The sequence below is a fragment of the Pieris rapae genome, chromosome 10, assembly GCF_905147795.1.
Source record: "Pieris rapae chromosome 10, ilPieRapa1.1, whole genome shotgun sequence".
In the NCBI taxonomy this organism is placed as follows: Eukaryota; Metazoa; Arthropoda; class Insecta; order Lepidoptera; family Pieridae; genus Pieris; species Pieris rapae.
This window is the reverse complement of record NC_059518.1, coordinates 7309780-7334334: the sequence shown is the minus strand read 5'-3', so window position 1 is coordinate 7334334 and position 24555 is coordinate 7309780. Positions and strand designations below refer to the sequence as shown.

The 24555-nt window shown below is 31.7% G+C and overlaps 3 protein-coding genes across 5 annotated transcripts; all 3 read left to right on the top strand.

Annotated features, from left to right (window-relative positions):
- The first annotated feature begins 2627 nt into the window (after positions 1-2627).
- LOC110993475 lies at positions 2628-5505 on the top strand. The gene is made up of 5 exons (XM_022259762.2): positions 2628-2732; positions 3827-3995; positions 4302-4471; positions 4548-4714; positions 4968-5505. Exons 2-5 carry the CDS (start codon positions 3827-3829, stop codon positions 5161-5163), a joined length of 702 nt encoding a protein of 233 aa, XP_022115454.2. The 5' UTR covers positions 2628-2732; the 3' UTR covers positions 5164-5505.
- A 960-nt stretch (positions 5506-6465) lies between these two features.
- LOC110993468 lies at positions 6466-14397 on the top strand. 3 transcript variants are annotated; one of them, XM_045629766.1, is made up of 7 exons: positions 6466-6587; positions 8050-8218; positions 8628-8797; positions 8878-8910; positions 9823-9989; positions 12260-12481; positions 14129-14396. In XM_045629766.1, the coding sequence occupies exons 2-6, from the start codon at positions 8050-8052 to the stop codon at positions 12453-12455; spliced, it is 735 nt and encodes a 244-aa protein (XP_045485722.1). In that variant the 5' UTR covers positions 6466-6587; the 3' UTR covers positions 12456-12481; positions 14129-14396. The 3 variants fall into 3 exon arrangements, with proteins under 3 accessions (XP_045485722.1, XP_045485724.1, XP_045485723.1); XM_045629767.1 differs by lacking the exon at positions 6466-6587 and adding an exon at positions 7413-7528 and having other exon boundaries at positions 14129-14397; XM_045629768.1 differs by lacking the exon at positions 8878-8910 and having other exon boundaries at positions 6467-6587; positions 14129-14394.
- A 4354-nt stretch (positions 14398-18751) lies between these two features.
- LOC110993470 lies at positions 18752-24246 on the top strand. Its single transcript, XM_022259754.2, has 5 exons — positions 18752-18901; positions 20131-20299; positions 20706-20875; positions 22547-22713; positions 23691-24246. Exons 2-5 carry the CDS (start codon positions 20131-20133, stop codon positions 23884-23886), a joined length of 702 nt encoding a protein of 233 aa, XP_022115446.2. The 5' UTR covers positions 18752-18901; the 3' UTR covers positions 23887-24246.
- The last annotated feature ends 309 nt before the right edge of the window (positions 24247-24555 follow it).

Genomic DNA, 24555 nt, shown 5'->3' with positions numbered 1-24555 from the left:
GAGTACGTATTTTTAAAAGCCATTATTTAGAGAGTACATATTTCTAAAACTCTTGTAAGTCCACCAGCAATGTGAGTGTGAATGATACCGTCATTTAATATCCGGTAAGCCTCTTGCCCGCTATATATTTAAAACACCATTAAAGATGTTACTATTAAAACGTATGAAAAAAGAGCAACTTGCAAAATATAACAAAAAGAAACCAGTGGGGCCCCTAAACTGTGCGTACCTCTGTATGTTTTTCGTGATAATTAATTAAACGGGCCGGAAACCAAAACTTTATATTATGTCGATTTTTGATTAAGTAAATATGAATGTTTTAAAATATATATATTTATCCAAAATTGAAATCTTCTTTATCTTTTAATTAATTAAAAAAAAAATTAGCCCACGAATATATTTTTAATTAACGACATTCATTATCTCTGGATATTTATCCTTTTAAAAGTTAACAGAGTTTTTGTTACAAAGTGTTTAACACAAGGAAAATCTCTAATTGAAAAGAAAAATATGCTCGAAGGAAAACGTTGAAAGCCAGTCCCGCTAAAAGCCACGTGTAAAAGCTAGTAGATAAATAATATAATCCGCCCTTTTACTCTTTACTGCCTACTTTATGGTTTTCCCGGCCATTACGCCTCACCAGCGCCAATATTTCCCCAAAATTAATACATTTCTCCGCGCAAACCGTAGTCTCACCTAATATTGATATTAGGACACAAAGCCATTTTCCATTCTTTAGTAACATAATTTGTTGTTATATATTAAAACGTTATAAAAGATAATTTCTGAATTAAAAACTATTCCTATATAATCTTATATTTCGCAGCAATGACATTTCACTAGTATTCACGACAATTTTAAATTAATACATTAAATCAAATAAGCAAATAATACAAAGTGCGTGTATACGCAATGTATACCGGATAACATTTTATATGACCGTTAAAACGGACTTACAATTGGTATTATATTCTAATGTGCTCTGTATATGCAACAAAAAATAAACTGTATAATCTAGTCTTAATCTTATGAATAATAAAGTAACAAAAACCAGACATTTTAAATGGCACTATTTATTTAAAATATTTAGAGTAACTAATGACTATAATAAAAGACATTCTATTTACTTTACAAACAATATAAAAAAGACAACTTGCTAACTACATAAATACCACATCTATACATAATTTATTCATCATTACTCATCTGGACAGTATTTTATTGAACTAGTAAAATTTGACCTAATATAATATATAGATTATAAAATAATACAAATATTGACGGATACGGAAGAGCATTAACAAAGTATCTTTTACGTTTACTTTTTTAGTTCTTTTTTTTTTAATGAGGTGGAAATGCTCTAATGCAGGCCCGCATGAAGAATATCGAACTTGACGCGGGGACTGTGGGGCTGGATCTACACTCAAAACCCTCTGCTATTCAGAGGGGTAGCGAGACCCTACCCACTAAAAACACCTCAGCCCATCACACACGCCCTTAATATGGGCCCTCGGGGTTCGCTAGGCATTCTACCCAAGGGAACTTTTTTAGTTCTAATTAAGGTTCCCTACGGCTTATTAGGCCTTATATGTCTGAAGAGTGGTTAGGAGGCTTCACATAAACCTCTTTGTATGTAATCTGTATAAGTCAACGAACCATTTGGCAAATTTAAATTTAAGATCTCACGGTCAACTAAATTGGCGATCATCGTGACGAAGAAAAATTTCAACGCAAGAGACCAATAAAATTAATCTCGGAAGTCCCATGCAAAGTAATTCTAGAAATAAAATAGCCGATAAAATTTCCGTTTTAACTTCGTTAAATACGTTTCGAATTTTAAATTTCATTTTGCAATTCCATGAAGTATTTGTTGTTTGTTGTTTTACATTAAATTTTTAATAATAAGGTTTTGTTTATGTATTTTGCACTTTATGTGACACATAATACAACTTGAAACAAACTTATTCACATTTATTTTTTTCTTATTTCTATGTATAATGTAAAGTAAGAAGTATTTGCGTACATCCGCGTCAATATAGAAAATATTTAGTATAATTCGGGAAGTAATGTTTTGTAATAAAATTTTATGGTTGTCGTATAACGAGCGGTTGGAATGAATAACAATTGCTCTATGTACTTAAATTATGAACATGTTATATACAAATTGTAAGGCAACGCATACACAGTTATATACACTTTAAAATAAATCGCAACAAAGTAGACTATATTTGATTATCTAAATGCAAGAAAATTTCTAATATATATCCATCGCATTTAAAATGGCTAAACAGTCACTGTCAAAACATTATAACATTCTTAACTGTGAAGTGGTCGTCCCAAATAAACCAGTAACAAATGATTTTAAGAGAGCTGAACAGACTTATAGATAGATAGATATAGATAGATTGCCCCCATCTGCAACATCCAAGGGACATTCATTAGGAGTCATTAAGCCTATTACTGTCAAGTATAAATAGATAAATAAATAAATAAGTACTAAGTAACTAAGTCAAATAGTTACTAAAATAAATAGTAAGTATAATCTACTAAACAAAAGCATCTTTTGTAATCACCCTTACGAAGTTAAATATTCGAGTAATATGTTTAGTTAACCTATCTTGAGTTTATCAATATCCAGGGTACCAGTCAAGTAAGACTGTTGAGCGATAAGCTGATTAAAAAAGTGTCAGTTAGCTAATCTATTACGTGAAATAAGTCCGCACAATTTAAAGGTAAATAAATATAAAAATTATTTGTTAAGGAACTATATGCTAGGGGAAGGTATTTCAGCTATTAATGCAAATCTCCTTCGTCCATGGACTCTTATAAAGAGATACGACTGGGGTATCAAAATACTCGCTTCATTTGTTTTCTAATCAAATGTATAGTATTCGGTTATAAGCTGAGATCTCTTAAGAAATATTCAGTTTTATAAAGGGCACATATGATTCGGTGTATTAATTTAGTGAACGAAAAACATAGGTTAACCTTTTTCATTGTCCGTTAAGTGAACTGGCAAAAGTTCTATTATTTGTTATTGCCTATAGTAGTTAGTTAATAACTTGTATTTTTTATTATGTGTTTATTATGTTTTTACTAATGAATTTTATAAGTTTGTTTTTTTTTGTTTCGTCTGTAAATTTTGATCATTTATTTTTCTCTGTGTGTTTTTATAAATAAATAAATAAAATAAAAATATATAAATAAATGTCGATGTAAAAGTAATGATAACGAATATCTTCTCCCTTTTTATTATAAATTTTCGATCAATAAGTTATTTCATCAGAAAAATATATTATTATCGTTAAGTTTTTAATTTATATTTAATATGATGATTATGGCAGAAAATCATATTTTTATGCACCATTGCTAAATATATTAATATATATATTATTATTAGAAGCAACAACTGAAACGTTGCTTAAAATATTAATATATATGTATATCATAATATACCCCTCAATAAACCTTAATTATATCATTAGTTCAAACCATTAAAACAATCAAATTTGACTAGACAAAATATCATCGATAATGCTAAAAATGTACTCAAGATTACATAAAAGTAAATGTTAAGTAATGTTTACCGTTACTGTTAAAGCAAAACTCATACAAAATATCTTAAGATGAGACTTTAAGTCTTTACCTCCATAGCAATTTACGAGCACACAAATTAATATTAATACAATAAGGAAAATAAAATCTTATAGGATATTTTATAAACCACTTTAATGGTTTAGCATTTTTGCTTTGATGTGTTGGATCAGAATGTTAGATTCCGCAAACTATGTTGCAAAAATGAATACCAAAATAATATTTGTTTCAGATGCCATTTACAAGAAATTGGGATGAATCTTGTCCTCGCGTTTGGGATAAATGGGAGGCTAATGGCCAAGAGTGGGTCGTTCAGGACTTGGACCCGAAAGATGATGAAGAAGCACTTGAGATTTTAGTAGAACATCTTTGTAATGATGAACTTCTTTGCTCTTTAAGTAGTAAGTCATATCATAGTTTTGTCTTTTATTAACATATTTAAAGAAAACACTTTTTTACCGGATGGAAGCTATATATTTTTAATACAAAATTATAATTATTTAAACATAATTTATTTATTTCTTTAAAAGTCATATCATATAAATATCAACTAAATAGTTCATAGTCACTTCAAAAACTATTTATTCAGGATTTATAAATATAACATATATTTACAATACAATTTATGTTTGTATTTTATATTTGTAATGTTGCATTTGCTACTAGAAATAATTTATATACTTCATGTGTTGGGATTTTTATTGTAGAGCTTACTGAAGACAAAGAAAGTGTAGAAGGAATTAGAAAATTTTGGATCCCCTGCATCGCACAGAGGATGTGTTTAGGTTGTTACACCTGGGTGGATGGTAAGAAGGTTCTGGTGGCTTTAAACCTGTGTATCGTTATGTCTGCTGGAGATACTTTTCCCAATATTGAGGTATACATATAATATAATCTATATATATATGAAGCAAAAACGTAGCAATACGTCTATAATTTTAACATTATTATAGATCAGTGGTGAGAAGTGGAAAAACGTATACAAGGGGATAGAGTATGTTGAAACAAAACGAGATCCACACGAGTACTTGGAATTGGATACTCTTTTACATGCGTTTGGGCTTGTTGTGAAGAGGGAGTACAGAGGTTGTAAACTTGGTGCCAAACTGTTGACTGCTAGGTAAAGTCCAATCCGTGTAATCACCTGATTCTCTAAACCCCTTTGTCTGTCTTTACCTTAATAGCATTATAAATAATCTTGAGAGAGTCAATGATTATTGTCTGAATAAGTTATTTGATTATTAATTGTATTATATGGCTTTTACGGGTAGCACACATTTAATAATACTTCATTATAGGAATTTAACCTGTTTCTGACAACTGACGCAAATCGTTTAGTAACAATTTTTAAAAATGATTTGATATATTTCCAGGGAGCCACTGTGTAAGTTTCTTGGAGTAAAAGGTACTACTACGGTATTTTCGGGCCCAGCATCACCAATCTTGGCCGCTAGATGTGGATTCGTCAGCATTTGCGAAGCGTCCTTGAAAGAACTAGCTGAGTCGGGACTGGATTATCCTCCTGAACCCAATACGTATATAAAACTCATGGTTAAGCGATATGATTAAGCATATTTTCGGTACACGATGAGCAGTGTTGAACTATTAGCTTCTGCATGAGACTCTCGGCTGGCACAAATGGACTTTCTGCCTATGTGAACAATAAACACTCGCTGGTACAATGTTGGAATACATTATGGGGAAAACGATTTTAATTAAATTAAAAAAAACAATGATCACGAAATAGATAAATTTTAAATTTGAGGTCCAAATCAAAAGGTTTGTAATTTGGTACACAATCAAAGATTTGAAAAGTTATATATAAGTACTAGCAGACTCGGCCAAGCGTTGCTGTGGCTAAGGTTTTTGTTATATTACATAGTAGTAAATTAATAGAGGGAAACCGTAGGAGAACTTATGTGAAACGTTGGTACCACGACACGGACCTAAACTAAACTACCTTAAACTCAGCGCCATCTGTTAGAATTGTATCAAATAATAAACAAATAATTTGCAATAAAATTGCGACTATAATTTGAGATTTAAACTATCCTATCTCTCAAGTTGGATCGAACTGCACATGGTGTGCGAATTTTATTATTATCGGTTAAGTGGTTTAGGAGTCCATTGAGGACAAACATTGTGACACGAGATTTATATATATTAAGATTAAGCGTCAATGCACTAAGGTCAATTGATAATTTTTACTGAATTGGAATAAACGTTTCGATTTGACGGTTATCGCAGCAAGATATTTGCTTGACGCTTCTCAAAAACTCAAAGGAATTTCGAGTCATACACTCTACGCTTAGCTCTGCCACTGGCTGATATTTTTGAATTTTTAAATTTAATTTCTAATATATTTCAGATACTCACAACACACAAATAATTAATCATGTTTTTGTTTTTATTAAAGATATATTTTATAGTATATGTGAACTACTATACGGAAGATTGCCAGCTCCATACTTTTCTCCATTTATTATATAAGACCTGGGATTTTTTTGTGACCTTTTATAACAATTATAAATCAATTATATTATATTTAAAAAGCTATTATATCCTATCGAAAATTATGTATGTAAATGGTAAATTGTATTCTAATGAATTAAACAATTAATGTCTTAATTTGTTGATTTTCATTTACTTTATTTTAAAAGTAGTAAATTAATTTTGAAATTCTTATACATACATGTACCTAACGAAGAGTTCAATCCGAGGGGATAGGGGATATTCAATACCACTTTACAACATAAAACAAATTTATACTCTATAACAAAACGGCAATAAATTGCTGTATTTCCTTTACAAACGGCTATACAAAGTTTTGTATCTGTTCAAGGTCCTATCTCGAGCTCGTCTGTCTTATTGAGTTTATTAATAGTAGAGTAGCATTCGCGTGATACTGACGTCTAGTGCTTATGATAAACTGTTATTATTGAAATTATCCAATCTTTGGTAATACGAGAATCAAGTCGCAAATATCATTTAAAGTAAGTTGCACTACACTACCGATTCCTAAATATATATAAATAAGAATCGTGCTTTTCTTATAGTTGAAAAAAATATTAATAAAATAATACGGATATTAATTTCATTTTTACTGTCATTTTAATCGTATAATATAACAGCTATATAATCGTAATATTACTATTATTTAAATAGCATAATTTTATTGTGTTTGTTGTATTATTGTTAAATCAATATGTTTCTTACAAGTATTCGCCTATATTATAATTTAATAATAATAAATGAAAATTAAATGAGTGTTCATTGCTTACACCAAACGGTACGCTTCACTTAATACAATTAAATCAATACCAACTCAATGATTCATTAATATTAAACATTCCTTGTTATATTTCATGCAATAATTAAATTAATGTTTTTATTTGAAATTATCCGTAAGTAAACTCTTATGAAAAACTTTCTCATATTATGAAAAGGTATGCGCATATGATGACAGTACTTAATTATTAACATAGTCCACAAACATGAAAAAACACTATAATAAAGAATGGTACAGTGAATTAAAATTTTTATTAGTTTAGTGTATGTATGTATGTTGACTGTGTTTCCGCACATAGACGCTCAACAGATCCGTTCTACGTGAAATAGTTTAGTGTAACCGCCAAAAAAATAATCAGAACATAAACTAGTAATAATTAACCAGTGAACCAGTTCGAAATGGATAATTTTTATTTTATAATATTTAATAAGGGACTTGAGGGTGATCACAAAAATATTTTTACTCGGCCGATTTGCGCATTTTTCTTTAGTCATTGTTGCGATTTACTTGGGTAACGTTAGATGCATTTTATATATACTGTTTTCTAACCTCTCTTTGTTCCCATACTAATTGATTTCTCCATATTCTTACGGCTGACGTTATTGTGTGCCTGTGAGCAGTAGCTCCTTATTAGGAAGCACCGAGGTATGTTCTCAGGACTTATTTTTGTGGTACAAACCCTTTTTTGTGGTACTTTTTTTTCTTATAAAAGATACATATATCTCGATTTTGGATTTCTTCAGCATTAATATTTCTTGCTCGCGCCGAAAATATTACCGCGTCAATAAGTGAACATTGTAATTTGCCATAGATTTTATTCTCTACATATCATGTTCATACGAATTAGGCATTACAGAAACCCGTCGTACCATAGTCTATTCCTCTTATTTTTAAAAGCTAAATACAATATTTTTAAAGAAAATTAGTCTACACTATAATTTAGTATCACGGCGTTCTCGTCTAATTGGCAATTACAAAGAAGTGTTTTACTGAAACTGAACTTTTTATAAATTAATTATAAAATATAAATATATCCAAGATTTTATTTTCTTGACTGCGGAAAACCTCTATAGACCTTGACAAGGTGCATTTGCTTTGGATTATACGCATACTACACAAAGTAAAAGTTCTTTAACAAATCTGAAATATTGTTTATGAATTTATAGATGCCTTTTAAAAGAATTTGGGACGAATCCTGTCCTCGAGTTTGGAATAAGTGGGAGGCTAACGGACAGGAGTGGGTTGTCCAAGACTTGGAACCGAAAGACGATGAAGAGGCACTTGAAATTTTACTGGAACATCTTTGTACTGATGAAATTCTTTGCTCCTTAAGCAGTAAGTCACAGGTTATTTAGTGTAGTGGAGTTATTTTACTTTATAAAATGAATCAAATTAAACTTATCATTAGAGTTGAGTCCATAAAATAAATTAATCAGGTCAAGTTATGTCTTTTTGCTCTCTAAGTTCTCATTTCCGTCTCAGTGGCGAAGTAGTTTGCGCAGTATGGTGAGGTGAACTCGGGGTTCAATTACCAATTACATCGAAACAATTGTATCTGTATACTTGTCCGAAGAATGACTAATGATGACACAAAATTTGTCGGCCCCTCCATTGGCTTTGGGTTTGCGAACTTTTTAACGTCGTAGTTCCATTATTCATTTGGAAATTGTTTTGTCAAATTATTTAATAATGCCATAAGTTATTGATAAAATTAATTTATTATAAATAAATTTTCGTTGTTTAGAGATTTCGGAAGACGAAGAAAGTGTCGAGGGTATGAAGAAATTTTGGTTGCCCTGTATAGCACAGAGGATGAGTCTTGCGCTCTACACCTGGGTAGATGGTAAGAAGACCCTGGTAGCTTTAAACGTATGCGTAGCCATGTCTGCTGGTGATACTTTTCCAGATGTTGAGGTTAGTATTATAAAAATTATACGGGCTAGATAGGATTGTTATAGAATGTTGTTTTTATTGTTCATCTCAATTGATTTCAGTCGCCAGGGTCTTTAGACATGAATCTGCAAGAGGTAACTACTAAAATTATGAATGAAACCTTTTTGCAAGTTGCTACAAAACCTTCTTTATATGTACCTTCTATTTAGGTATTGGTTTCTGTGAGATCTGGCATGAATTTCTGTTTGCCGTATATATTATTCTTGTATAATAATATATGTTAGATTTTAACTGAGTGAGCTTGTATAGGCTTTAGAAATACCCTTAAAAATAATATATCCTTGGCGCGCGCTGATTAGATTGGTATACTAATTAACTAATTTGGTATACTAATTTAAAATTATTGTATCGTAGATACCTAAGACCCGTCATTCCACAACGCGGTTTGGAATTAAGTATCAGATGAGTTAGGTCTGGTCCGTAGTTGCTCCCAACACACCTTGATATCAATTTTCTTTTATTTATATAGATTTTTCTTAAATTTATGCTTATTTCTCCATTACGAATGTTATGTTTGCCTGTAAGTGCCTGTCACAAAGTATGAGTAGCCTTTGTTAATAAGATGAGATAGGAATTGGGTTATTCTGTGAGACGGCTAGTACAAAGTACAATATTGACAAATAGATGGGCTACGGTCAGGATGACAGACGTCATTTTTAGTTTTGCCTTCCTGCTCGCATGAATTTTCTTCCACCATGTGGCATGACGATATTTATAAAAATCGATACAAGTCACATAACATAACCTTTAAAATATGTTTTTTCTTTTAGTAGTTAGTTTTAAAATATACTATTTTTCTTCTTCTTCTCCAGTTTCTCTTGATGCTAAGCGTGAGATACTTTATTTATTTAAACGTTATTAATAAGTACATAAGTGCAATATTACCAGCATGAATAATAAAAATTTTATTGTGATTAAGTGACAATATAACAACTACCTAGTTAGCAGTAAGTAAGTGTCAATAATTATTTTATTTTATTTTTCAGATCAAAGGTGAGAAATGGAAGAACGTGTTTAAAGCGCTATTGTACGTGGAAAACAAGCGAGATCCGCACAAATACTTGGGACTGGATTTACTGTTACATGCGTTTGGGCTTGTTGTTAAGAGAGAGTACAGAGGACAAAGGCTTGGTGCTAAATTGTTGGCTGCTAGGTAACATTCTCCTAAATTTAGCTTAGATTAATTCTACTTCCTGCGTGTACAACGCTATAAAAAACTACATAATTTTTAAAAGTTTACATTAATTGCAACAGCATTAAAGTTTAATTGAGTTGAGTTCATAATTATATTTTAATAAATACCTGTATTAATTAGATCTTTTATAAATAAATTTAATTTCAAATCTAATTTATTAAATAGAAAAACATTAGAGATTTATCATTAACTATATTTAGCGACGAATGTCATTATCAACATTGGCCATAGCATGCTGACCTTATTACAATTTAATTATATCAATGAAATGACCGCCATATTGTATGATAAAATGCAAACTGCAGTTATTATTTTACCTTATCTTTACTGATAAAACATAATGTACTTCTCGCTTTTACATAAATATACGTATTATATTTTGAAGGTATTATCGTTGCGTTTTCAGTGCTAAAAAGTCACATATTGATTATAATAAATAAAAAAACTTAACTAGACCAATATATAATAAATTTATTTTTATATTGATTAATATTGATTTAGTACAAATCGGTGATTTGTCTTCTGCGACTTATCGATTTGTGGTTCTAATATGTGCCTGTCATCAAGGCTTGACCCTCGAACTGGAAGTTTTTCTTTACCATATGTGCAACTTGCAAGTTTCAATTATGCTCGCAAAAATAAATTTGATTGAAGTCGTGGTTAACAGAATTGTAATTTTACACATTCACTTTAGGAAAATACTGGCGTTGAGTCTATGTGATAAAACAATAAAAACGTATTTAATATAAGTATGTTTTTATCTCATAGACTCAATTCAAACAAACTTTAATCAAACGATTAAAATAGGTCATTATAGAAGCCACTAAATTTGAAGTGTTTAAATAAAGGTAGTATTATATACATAATAATATTTATATACAGGAACTTTAAAATATCATCAAACCGAATAACTGACAGCTTTAGCCAAATGAAAGGAATATATTTAATGTATTTCGATGAAATGGATTAGGACATGGGACGTCATATTTTACAATTGAATAATGGACAAACATTTATAAACAGCTGTTATCCCAATGCTTCTTTCAAAAATATTGTGAAATATCTCATTTTGAAAACAGGAGAAATTTAAATAAAACTTAAAATTGACTGGGCAAATGAGGAGTTACACAGAATAAGGTTAAAAATATATGAAAAAAGCAATATATCACTAGTGTGGAATTTTGGGAATATGTAAGCTTGCTATATTGAAATAATTTCAAAAAATATAGCACAATCTATGCCAGTTTGAAGTCGATTTTAGACATACTTAACGCCTGCGAAGAATCATATAATGGAGATGGCATCTTTTGTGAACAGACTGTGCTCTGACTGTGTTCATCCTGATATACTGGTTGGAAAGCTTCAACACTTTCGTGTTGATGTCAAAGCTTCCAACATCCAAAGGAAGATGTAGAAGAAGGAAGGATCCAAAAGGGAATATCAATGACGTAACCTCTCCGGGTTTACAAGGCTCGAATCTCGAGCCTTTCTTGTTTCTTATTTACATAAACGACCTCCCAGTTTTTGTCAACGGAGTTGTAATAATATAAAGAAGTCAGTAGCGCCTACACATATATTCTTACAGAAAAGGATGAGCTCTGCAGCATATAATGAAAAAAAACCGGCAGTTATCTGATCAGGGCACGATTAAAATTGTTTCATAGCTACCTTTACACCGTTATGTCCTACGGTATTCTACTGCGGGTTATTGCTGCAGAGGCTCAATCCATCATGCTGCAGAAGCAGGCTGTTCGGTGGATTTGTTATGTTTCCCCATCGGAATCAATCAAATGATAACTTTCAGCAGTACAAGAACCCCAGGCTCCTGAAGATAAACCACTCCTTATTATATTAGTTTTTACAACAAACTCCCAAGCGCAATTAGAGAATTATCACTAAATACATATAAAACTCTCGTTTAACATAATATAATCAATGGAATTAATTTGCTCAAAGTTCAAATATTTGTGACTGTTCTGCCTTACAACCAATTTGTATGACTCAAACTTGGCGATTAAAAAGAGTGACGGAGAGTTTCTTATCCGATCTACGCCCTTGACTTGCTACTGATAGTACCTAAATGTAAATTTTCTATCGATGTTCATACTTGGTTTACCTATAGTAATAAAAAAAAATACATGTGCCAATCTCAAAGATAAGATCAAAATTTCGCATGTACAAATTAGTTAGCAAATACGCCTAGTGTGATTAATGTAAAATATTTTCAGAGAGCCACTATCAAAAGCACATGGAATCAAAGGCACTACGACGGTGTTTACTGGTCCAGCATCACAAAAATTGGCAGCTAGCTGTGGCTTCGAAAGTATTTGCGAAGCATCCTGGAAGGATCTGGCTGATTCAGGATTAGACTATCCTCCTGAAACTAACAAATATATTAAACTTATGGTTAAGCGATTTGACTAAGCATTAGAATTTTGGTTGAACTATAGATTTCAACCAAAATATGAAATAATAAAGTATGGAATTTTAACAAAAATTCCATACTGAGTCCACTTCAGTCCGGGTTTCGATCTGGACATAGCACGACTACTGCTCTGGTCAGGGTAGCCGATGATATTCGCGAAGGCATGGACCACAAACAACTCACAATTCTCACACTACTAGATTTCAGCAACGCTTTTAATACTATTAATTTTGAAATTTTAATGGAGTTGCTTAGGTCTATAAATATTTCTTCACATGCTGTTAACTGGTTCTCTAACTATCTTAATGGGCGCCGCCAGTGCATTAAGACAAGCGATTGCGTATCTCAATGGAGTTTCATTGAATCTGGCGTACCGCAAGGTGGCGTACTTTCTCCTCTTCTTTTCGCTATTTATATTAACTCTTTAACGTCCCGTCTTTCTACTAATTTTCATTTATACGCTGACGATCTCCAAATCTACGTTCAATCAAGTCTCGATGATCTCCCGCAGGCCATACATTCCACAAACTATGAGCTGGCAAAGATAGTTGACTGGAGCAAAAATTTTGGTCTTCTAATCAATCCCAACAAGAGTAAAGTCATAATCATTGGCAGCCCCTATTTCACGACGAGAATTGATTGGGCCACTGTACCACCTATACATATCAACGGCGTAACTTTAAATATAAGCCGTGCAGTTAAAAATTTGGGGGTCTTATTTGATCAAAACTTATCCTGGGAGCAGCATGTCAAAGAAGTTAGCCGCAAATTGTATGGTGCCTCTAGTATCCTCCGACGTCTCAGTAATTTCCTTCCCTTTAGTACTAAAACCTCACTGGCACAATCTCTCCTCCTGCCTTTACTGGACTACGGCGATTCTTGCTCCTCCGATATGAGCGAGGAATTGCTAAACAAACTGGATCGTCTCCAAAACTTCTGTATCCGATTTATTTTCGGTCTAAGAAAGTATGATCATATCTCTGCGTTCCGTAAGCGGCTAGGTTGGTTACCCATTCGACAGCGACGTGATGCTCATATTCTCCATCTCCTATATTCCATCCTGTTCAATCCTAAAACTCCTTCTTATCTCAAAAATGATTTCAAATTTTTGGGTTCACATAACTATAGTTTACGCTCTTCCGAAAACTATACCCTTGAAATCCCATCTCATAACTCCTCTTTTCTTGGCGATTCCTTTAAGGTTTCAGCAGTTCGGCTATGGAATTCACTTCCCGTCACTATTCGCTTAGCTCCTTCTCTATCTTCCTTTAAATTTCTGCTTTATAAACATTACCTGTCCATGTCATACCACTAACTACTTACTGACGTGAGAGCGATCTTTTTCATCTTATATTGTCCTGATTCATGTGCACTGTTTACTTTTTGTTTTGTTTTATGTAACTTGTATCAGTTTAGTTTATTTTTATTTCTTTTTGTTTCTGTTAAGTATGTTTTGTTTTTTTTTTTTTTTTTTCCCTTTTTATTTTTGCACTTCTTGCCTACCTTATCTAATATACTCATAGTGGTTTTTTTTTCCTTTACTAACAGTGGTTGTCTGGAAGAAATCGCTCTAAAGCGATAAGGCCGCCAGTTGCTTGTCATTAAATTATGTTTAATATTTTCCTTTTATGTAATGCAACAAAGTGTAAATAAATAAATAATAAATAAATAAATTTCACTTATGAGACAAATTCGGATTGGCTATATATTAGCGCTTAGTGTGCATTTATTTAGGTCACTAAACTAAGGTCCGAATTGCCTAATTGTTTTTGTGTTAAGAGAAGCTAGTAATCAGCTGTTCAAAACGAAATGTCTAAATTGTACATCCACAGAAAATAATATCTAAGTATTAAAACGTTATTTATTTAATTAGTTTTAGCTAAATATTTTATGAAAATACGAATTCAATATTTCTATTGTCCGTTTAAGGTTTTCACATGGCTTTTTCTGTGGCTTTTCAGCTTATTAATATAAATCATATTATGATTTTATTATGTATGGAAAAGCTCTTTAAATATATTAAATAACAATAATGTGAATATTCACATTATTGTTATTTTTTATCATTCTACGTTAAGAAGTCTTATTTCTTATACACAAGGATGGATAATAATTTTTATTGTCATGAAATTATTTAAATTTAGTTTTATTTCTTCAGAATGTCTTAAGTTCCAATTTGACTTAGGGTCCTTCATGAAAAGAGTGTAGCCTTCCATAAATAGTCGGCGACGCACTCGCGAGCCCTGTGGCATTGAGATTGTCCCAAGTCCGATGCTGATGGTGGTGGAACTTCTGGTGAGGCTCCTGCCCGTTTATAAGGCCCGGAGTAGAATAAGTACAAAAATACATCGATGGCCAGCTGGTTCTACATAGCGGTGGTACCCGGCAAAACTGCCCTAAATAACGTTAAGTTGTGGAACGACGGACATCGAGGTGATACGATTCTGCCTCGAAACTCAATAAGGAACACCACATGTTTTATAAAAAACTTTATTTCAATCTAATTGGGTCTATATTCGGGTGTTCTTTTGGGTCATTCAGAGTCTCGTTTGTAAGGTACGCGCTTAGAAGAAGAGGAGCGCACAATGTATTCCCCTGATACATTTAGAAATGAGCGGCCTCGTGTCTCGATCGGAAAGCGGATATCTTATATCTTGTATATCCGCAAAGCACGCTCGGAAAATACAAAAAGATTGATTTGTATTATAAAAAATTCAATTCAGTGAAAAAAATGTTATAAAATGTAATAAACCCCCGATGATGGAATTCGGAAGACCCACACACCATCTGTTTATAGATTTTAAATCAGCTTACGATTGCGGTTTACGTCCTAAAAAATTACAGCTGACTAAAATGACGGTGGCTAATATAGTAGGAGAGACCGTTGTGTCCTGCTCTACCACATGGACCTCGACGCACTACTTTCTCTGTCGCAGCTATCAAGTGGCTAAAACACTAAAAGTTTTTAGCCTGGCAACAGTACTTTAAGTACGATTTTTCGCAGGCAAGTATATATGACTGATTTTGAAATATAATAATCTAAAATTTGAGATAACTTTCGATAAGTTAGCAGATCGATGGAGTCACCTATTTTGACTTACCTGTTTACAACTGCTTGCCAGTTGTACACTGAAATGAGTAAGCAAGCACACCTAGGCATATTCTGTGTATCAAAAACTATCAGTCAAATAAATTTCATTTGGAAGGATGAAGGTGATGAAAAAATATCGATAAAAGTTAATTTAATTAAAAATAGCCATGACCACTTTTCGATAGGCAAGCAATTATAGGCATATTTGTTTATAAAAAATATTTAATAAAAAATACGTCTCATCTGGTTACCAGATCGGTGAAGGACGACCTCCCACGGGCTTTAGACCATACGTATGACTAATTATGTAAAGATACACACTGAGATCTCCGCCGCCACGTATAATGCCCTTAGACAGGGTGACGCGCTTACGCGCCTACTGTTGGACTTAGTAGTGGAGAGCACAGTACGTCTGACTTCTAGTTCGGCGTCGAACTAGAAGTCAGAGGTACATTTTATAAGGTATAGGTATATGAGGAGTTTGTTTACTTGGGCTCCATGAAGAAGAGTGATAAAAATCAAAACCGAGAGATCAGTAGGCGCATCATCATTCAGGGTTTTGTGGTTATAACAATTTAAACTTGGTCCATATTTATTTAAATAAGAATCTAACCTCGGTGCACTGATAAACATAAACTTTGTTTTAAATTTAATAAAAAGTATTTCTTATGGAACTTTATGCTCAGCAAAGTTATTGATTCAACTGATTAATGCAATTAACTACGTATTTCGCCTATAAACCCTTGTATATGAGATATTAACATCAAAATACTCGCATCATTTGTTTTCTAAACGAATGTATAGTGTTCGTCATAAGCTGAGATCTCTTAAGAAATATACGATCTATTACAAATCTTTGTAAAAGTAATGTTAACCATGGTAACGAATATCTTCTCACCATATTTTACTTATTAGTGTCTCTATCTGATTCCACAACGACAATCTTTATTATAGAGTTTCGAACTATAAGTTAATTATCCCCCTGATTTGTAGTAACAATATAGATGAGAAAGGTTCACAACCTAAAAAAATAAACATCGTACCTAAACAAATACTGTAAAACACTTATACTTATAGCTACGTAAACTGTAACTTTTATCACTAAAACCACATAGCCATCACTATTTCGTTTATTTTCGTGAATAATAAAAAATATTTATATATAAAGGGTTGTGACAAATTGTATATATCGCTGGGAGTCCCTGTATTATGGGTAACTACACAACAACTATTCTTCATTTATTATTGAGATTAGGGGTTTGCTGTATGAATGTCAGAAATTAGGGTAGTCTTTGCCAAAAATACCAGAATGCCCAGTTTTCCAACCATATAATGGTTGGAAAACTGGGCATTCTGGTATTTTTGATAACGACATAGCATACCAACTAGCAAATGAAGCTGTTATGGAAGGCGATGCTAATTCGTCATGATGATTTGGCCTCACTTATATCTTATTTTCTCCGATAATCTTGGACAGACTGATTCAGAGCAGTTTAATTAAGGGTAAATAGTTTTCGACCATATAGCCCACAATACCACTGAAGTCACTTTTTTTAAAGGAAACATCGTCTTTCATTCGTATGAGATTGGGCCATGTCATTTCATCATCCTCATCCTTCTTCCAGTATCCCGTTACCTACTACTGTTCCTGTTCTGCTGTCATCTTTAAATGTTTTTTTTTTATTTAAAAATTTATGTATATTTATTACTGTAAATAATATACTTTTATTAGTACATATATATACAAATAGTATTCTATATACTATATTTTATTAATTACTGTTCCTTTCCATAATGTAGCAGTTTTAAAACCTAACGTCCGCTGTAAATTTCTTTTCCCCTTACCTTTTGCAGTGGCAATAGCCACTATAATATTTATAAGACATAAAATATGACTGTATAGGTGATTGTGTGAATGGGTGTGTATGTGCATGTATTTGAGTGTATAGCTGAGAGTTGTTATAAATGTGCGTTATGTCTTGATACGCTATTTATAGATAGCTCTATACAATATTTTATAAAAGATAAATTTCCTATAAAAAAGATAAGTACTTGTTTATTTTCAAATTCAAATACGAAAGAGTAATTCTAATAAGTAAGCAGGTAACTTGTATACATTTTTAGTTCTAGTTTAGGTTCCCTAGGGCTAATACGGTCTTTTAGGTGTCACTGAATAAGGCTGAAGAAGGCTTCATGTAAATATCTTTGTTTGTAAACAGTTTCAATCATCGACGCATTTGTCAAATTTAAGATTCACGGTCCTCAAGGTCAACCCATTTAACGATTGTAATCATCGTGACGAAACAAAATTCCAACGCAAGCGACCAATTGAAATAATCTCAGAAGTCCCATGCGAAGTCATTCGTAATATGTAATAAAATAGCTGATAAATTTTCGAATATTGCTGGTGACGTCTACTAATGCCTCATGCTTACATTTCGAATTTTAAATAGTATTTTGTAACCGTAAGAAGTATTTTATGACGTTTTACATAAAAAGTTTAACTATAACGATTATTTTGAATTTGTATTTATACTACTATTCCCATAACACGCAGATTCATTATTTCATGTTTCTACTTTTATGGAATATTTATAGTATATATGAAATAGATGATAAAAGGTTGCCAATGCCATTATTTCACCTATCTATTATATAAAACCTGTGATTGTGTCATAAAATATAGTGTTTTTCATTGATACAAAATTTACTTAATTCCTTAATCTCCATTTATTTACATCTATGGTAAAAACTAAGTATACTTTTACTTAAAAAAGGATCATTTCTTAAACAAAATAGTTGATAAATAAAGTACTGTAATGAATTAAACATTAATAATATAGATTTAAGTAATTTTATAATTTATTTACTCTATTTAAAAGATATCAACTTATTTAATCAAGTAAAGTATTATTTTCTAAACAATATAGTAGGTATATATATATAAATGAATTAAACATTTAATATCGATTCAAGCGATGTTTTAATTTACTCTATTTAGAAAATATCAAATTATTTAATCAATACTGTACATAAAAAGAGTTCAATCCTAGTGGATATGGGGATATACAATTACCACTTTACAACATTTAATAAATTTATACTCTGTTACGGCAATAAATCTTAGTCTTTCGTTTACAAACGGCCTTACGAAGTTTTGTATCTGTCCAAGGTCTTATCTAGCGATACACCTATATATATCTATGTATCAAGCTCGTCTGTCTTATTGACTTATTAATAGTACAGTGGCATTCGCACGACACTGACGTTTAGTGCTTAGGATAAAAAGATTTTACCAATTGCAATTATCCAATCTGTGATATCACGTGAATTGAGTCATATATATAATTTAAAGTAAGTAAACAGCGGCATATCATTCATTCATCAATATAAAAAAATAATCAAGCTTTATATAGATTTTTATAATTAAGATTATTAATTAAATAATGCGAAAAATAAATAGTTGTTTAATAATAATAATATAGCCTTTATATTTAGAAACTCTGTATGTGTGTGATACTACTCCTGTTTTCACTACAGTATATCTCTGAGTTCGAATTGCCTCTTGGCAAAGGCCACCTCTCTGATTCCACTGTTCTTTATCCTCTACGACTCTTCTTCAGTTGTAGTCTAGAAAGGTATTCAGAAGTTCGTAAGTCCCGGTACTGAACGTTACTAGTTGTTTCCTGTCATTTAATAGCTATCATATGCAGCAGTAATATTACCATTATTTCAAATGTATCAGTTTCAATTTGTTCAAAAAATGAGGCATATTTTTACGCTTAGCTGATATTATAATTTAATTGTAATAAACGAATACTAAATGAGTTTTGTGCTTACGCCAAACTTTACGCTTCGCTTAATACAATTAAATAAATACCAACTCAATTATTCAATAATAATAAAGTTTTCTTGGAGTATACATCATACATTTCATTAAATAATGATATTTTCTTAACGTTTTTTTATGGAAAATATCCATAGTAAACTCTTATAAGATTCACATATTATGGAAAGGTATATATTACGGATCTAATGACAGTCCTAAATTATGGCAACATATTCCGCAAACAAGACTACCGCGATAGACACTACGCGACATTACAATAGATAAATAATGATTACTACAGTGAATTTTAAATTGTATTAGTTCTTATTAAAGATATATTGATCTCGACTCTGCATTTCGTCAGCAATAATATTTCTAGCTCGCGCCGAAAACGACTAGGTACATTACCACGCATGCGCCAAATCACATATATTTGTTATAGGGAGCCATAGATTTAATTCCGTACCATATTCTACTCCTCTTATTTATAAAGCCTAAATACTTTAGTAAAGTTTTAGTTTAGTCTTTACTACAATCTAGATTCATGATTAGTAGTAGTTAAGCCAATTAGTTAATAACAAAGACGTCTTCGTCTTAAAAATAGTTCATTGAAAGTTATCTGTATATCAATAAAATTCATATAATATACCTATACAAGATCATACTAAATATGTATACTCTCCGCGAAAAGCTTTACTACACATTTCACTAAAACTGTGACGATTCTAAAATATTGTATATTAATTATTTATAGATGCCTTTTAAAAGAATTTGGGACGAATCCTGTCCTCGAATTTGGAATAAGTGGGAGGCTAACGGACAGGAGTGGGTTGTCCAGGATTTGGACCCGAAAGACGATGAAGAGGCTCTTGACATTTTAGTGGCACATCTTTGTACTGATGAAATTCTTTGCTCCTTAAGCAGTAAGTCACGTGTAATTTAGTGTAGAGGAGTTATTTTACTTTCTAATGGTTTATCATATAAAAATGAATCAAACTTATCTTTAAAGATGAGTCGATAAAATAAATTAATTAGGTTAGCTAATATTTTTTTGCCCTTAAAACTTCTCGTTACCTCAGTGGTTGAGTGCTTTTCGCCGAACGATGAGATGAACATCCTACCATACATCAAAACAATAATTGTATGGGATATATACTTTTCTTAATAATGACTAATGATGACACAAAAAAGTCGGCCCTTCCATTGGATTTCGAGAGGGTGTGCAAACTTTTTAACGTCTTACTTAAGGCAAAGTTCTATTACTGTCTAAAAAAGTTGATTCATAGCTTTGTATAAAAACATTGTTTTTGTTTCATTGATTGATCACAGAGATTACGGAAGATGCAGAAAGTGTCGAGGGTATAAGGAAGTTCTGGGCGCTCTGTATAGCGCAGAGGATGTGTCCTGCGCTCTACACCTGGGTAGACGGTAAGAAGACCCTGGTAGCTTTAAACGTGTGCGCCGTCATATCTGCTGGTGATACTTTTCCAGATGTTGAGGTTAGTATTATAAAAATTATACGTGCTAGATTATCAATATTGTTGTATTGTTCATCTTAATTCGTTTCAGTTGCCAGGGTCTTTAGACATTAATCTAAAGAGGTACTAAAATTAACAATGAAACCTTTTTTGCAAGTAGCAACAAAAACTACCTTCTATTTCTTTATTTATTTCTTTATTTATTAGACACAATATACAGGAATGTTTCAATAAAGTAGAGTGGACTGGCCCCCACACTAGGATTCCCTGTGATGTGGGCAGCCAGTCTCTTCCTTTTTACATCTTAACAGTATTGCTTAATTAATACTACATAACACATTTATATCTATTTATACTATTTTTGTACAATAAGATTTAGATATTAGATTCTGCGAGATCTGGAATGGCTTGACTGACTGAAAGGACTGTATTCTGTAGTCGTTCCAAATTGTGTTTTTGGCAAAAACTATCTGATGAACCAGGTTTCGTCGACAGTTGCTCCCACCTTGATATCACCATCACAGCTTGATATAAATTTTAATTGTTTTCTTGATTTTATGTTTTTATTTTCTTCTTAAAGTATGAGTGTGCTTTTGTTGAGAAGATAACTGGCATAACGATATTTATAGGAATCGATACAAGTCGCCGTCGCTGCTTTTTTTTTGTATCAGGAATTTAGATACTATAATGTGGTTTTTTTTCATTCTATTTCACTTTGTCCTATACGATAATGCCACACTTAAAAACTTATACAAGTAGGTACATGTAGGTACATTTAACATCAAACTAAGTAATCTATTTTTAAAGTTCCATTAAAACGATTCTCTTCTGTTATATTTCGGTTTAACAAGCTCGTTATAATCGTGTAATCTGGCTTCACAAAGTTTATTTAGCATACGTATTCTTTTATACTTATTACAAAACTTAAAACGTATAATGCCGCCTATCAACCAAACCGGTGGTCAATCAACTGCCACAATTTTACAGATCTGAAAAATTTGTGAAGTATAAAGCACTGCCATAACACACATCTATTTTTATTTACCAAAAAAAATATTTGCCCTTAGATGTATACATTTTTTATTGTTAATATTTTCGGGATGAGATTTTTTATCAGTACGTCGAACAAACCTCGATGGTACTACAATAAAATATACAAGTAACTTAGCTACGCCATCTAGATTGAAGTTGAATTTAAATATATATAAAGCCAAAGAAATATCGGAAATCCTTAACTTCGTCTCTGTAAGCTGTAAACTTTTTATCGTATTACCCTTATTTAAATCTTCAACATTAAACGCCTTATACAAACTTCAGTTTGAGTATTCCAAAGTAAATCAACAAGATAAAATAGCAAATTTTCACTAGTATTCATCCCTCTCCTATGAAGAGTTTGCATGTACAAATTTCCAAAAGACTTTCATCACTTGCTTGAACAGTGAAATATTATTTTGTTCCCACTTTACGTAAGTGCGTGATTCATCCTGAACCAAATTCATTCGTTTCTGCTGATGCTAAGCGTTTGTTACATTATAATGTAATAAAACATTTTTAATACGTCTAGTGCCATTATTTTTAATAAGTTACGTTCTCAAACTAGATACCATCATTTTGTTTGTGATTTTATGATAACAACTACTCATTATCCGTTAGCATGAGTATCCGTTATAATAATTTTATATTCTCTTTCAGATCAAAGGTAAGAAATGGAAGAACGTGTATGATGGGCTAGTGTTCTTGGAAAACAAGCGAGATCCGCACAAATACTTGGGACTGGATTTACTGTTACATGCGTTTGGGCTTGTTGTAAAGAGAGAGTACAGAGGACATAGACTTGGTGCCAAATTGTTGGCTGCTAGGTAAGTTTATTTCAAAATTCGGCTTAGTATAATTCTGCTTCCAGCGTCTACAACGCTTTAAAGAAACTACATCATTTTTCAAAGCTTGCATTAATTGCAATTTGTTATAGATTTTGAAAGTTAATTGTGAAGGTATCCTTAATTATAAGATCTTTTTTAATCAATTTGATTTCTTTCCTGTTGCCAAATTATATAACTAATCAAATCAAATTATATAACTAATCAGATATCTACGTATCTAAGAATTTATTAACTTTCAAGGTAATGTAGTTTTATATTTACAATAGCTGTGTGTATAAGAATTTAACTAATATTTAAATAGAAATACATTAAATATTTATTTTACTACATTAAGAGATGAATAGATCAATATCATTGGCATATATAGCATATATAGCATGCTGACCATGTTGCTAATTAATTATATAAGAAATTACTGCCATATTGTATGAAATGTAATCTGCAGTCATAATATTATCTTATCTTTAATGAAAAAAATATATATAACGTACTTCTCACTGTTACCACAATTTTTGTTTTCGAGTCATTTAACGTTAAATTCGATATTATTTATCTTGGGCTTTTCAGTGCTAGACGGATTTATTGTAATAATTAGAATAAACTTAAACTCAAGACCAATAAATAATATTTTTGGTTTATTGATTAATATTTGTTTTGTACAGATATAGTTAGACTTATGCGGCTCGTCGTTTTGTGGTTCCAATCTGTGTCTGTTATCAAGGAGACCCTCGAAGTTTTCCAAAGTCTACCAAAATTGTAAATTCTCACCTCAACACTAGCGACGAGTCTATTAGATAAAAAATATTATATAAACGCATAAAATAGGTCAATGGCATAAGCCAATCTCAATGATAAGATTAAAATTCCTCAAGTTAAAAAATTACATTTTCAGCAATACATTTTTATATAATAATTTAGCCAATGCACCTGGTGTGATTATTCTAAAATATTTCCAGAGAGCCACTATCAAAAGCACATGGGATCAAAGGTACTACGACGGTATTTACGGTTCAAGCATCACAAAAATTGGCGGCTAGCTGTGGCTTCGAAACTATTTGCGAAGTATCCTGGAAGGAACTGGCTGATTCAGGATTAGACTATCCTCCTGAACCGAATAAATACATTAAACTTATGGTTAAGCGATATGACTAAGCAATAGAATTTTGGATGGCGGAATATGAATCATAGATATCACCAATGAGACGTTAAATATTTTCAATTTTGTGATATAGAACCGGATGAGCTATGTATTAACGCTAGTTCTCATTTGTTCAAAACGAAATGTCCAAGTTGTAAATCATCAACAAATAAAATTTTATTACCCAAAACAAAACATTATCTATTATTTAATTAGTTTTAGCTAAATATTTAATGACAATACGAACTCAATACATATTTCCTATTGTCTCTTCAAAGAGATTCAGATGGTTGATATATTTATTTTTAAACATTCTACGATAAGAAGTATTGTATCTTATACACAATGATAGATAATAAATTTTATCGTCATTATTATAAATTTTATTTAATAATTTAGTTTTATTTATTCAGATATAGTCGTATTGCAATTTAAAATATTAAAATATTTTAAATTGCAATACGACTTCATGTCCTTCAAGAAAAGAGAGTACCAAAATTATATATATCGTCAACGCACTTGCGAGCCATCTAGCATTAAGAATGACCTAGTCCATTTGACATCAGGTGTAGAACCTTCCCTTTGAAGAACCTTAAGTAGAATCGGTTCGGAAATTCTTCGGTGGCCAGCTGGTTGGACATAGCAGTGGTACGCGACGATAACTGCCCTAAATAAAGCTCAGT

Coding starts and splice junctions, on each gene's coding strand:
- LOC110993475 (XM_022259762.2), top strand. CDS start 3,827: ATGCCATTTACAAGAAATTGGGATGAATCTTGTCCTCGCGTTTGGGAT. Junction 3,996..4,301: donor ACTTCTTTGCTCTTTAAGTA/GTAAGTCATATC, acceptor TTTTTATTGTAG/AGCTTACTGAAGACAAAGAA. Junction 4,472..4,547: donor ATACTTTTCCCAATATTGAG/GTATACATATAA, acceptor ACATTATTATAG/ATCAGTGGTGAGAAGTGGAA.
- LOC110993470 (XM_022259754.2), top strand. CDS start 20,131: ATGCCTTTTAAAAGAATTTGGGACGAATCCTGTCCTCGAATTTGGAAT. Junction 20,876..22,546: donor ATACTTTTCCAGATGTTGAG/GTTAGTATTATA, acceptor ATTCTCTTTCAG/ATCAAAGGTAAGAAATGGAA. Junction 22,714..23,690: donor GCCAAATTGTTGGCTGCTAG/GTAAGTTTATTT, acceptor AAATATTTCCAG/AGAGCCACTATCAAAAGCAC.
- LOC110993468 (XM_045629767.1), top strand. CDS start 8,050: ATGCCTTTTAAAAGAATTTGGGACGAATCCTGTCCTCGAGTTTGGAAT. Junction 8,798..8,877: donor ATACTTTTCCAGATGTTGAG/GTTAGTATTATA, acceptor AATTGATTTCAG/TCGCCAGGGTCTTTAGACAT. Junction 9,990..12,259: donor GCTAAATTGTTGGCTGCTAG/GTAACATTCTCC, acceptor AAATATTTTCAG/AGAGCCACTATCAAAAGCAC.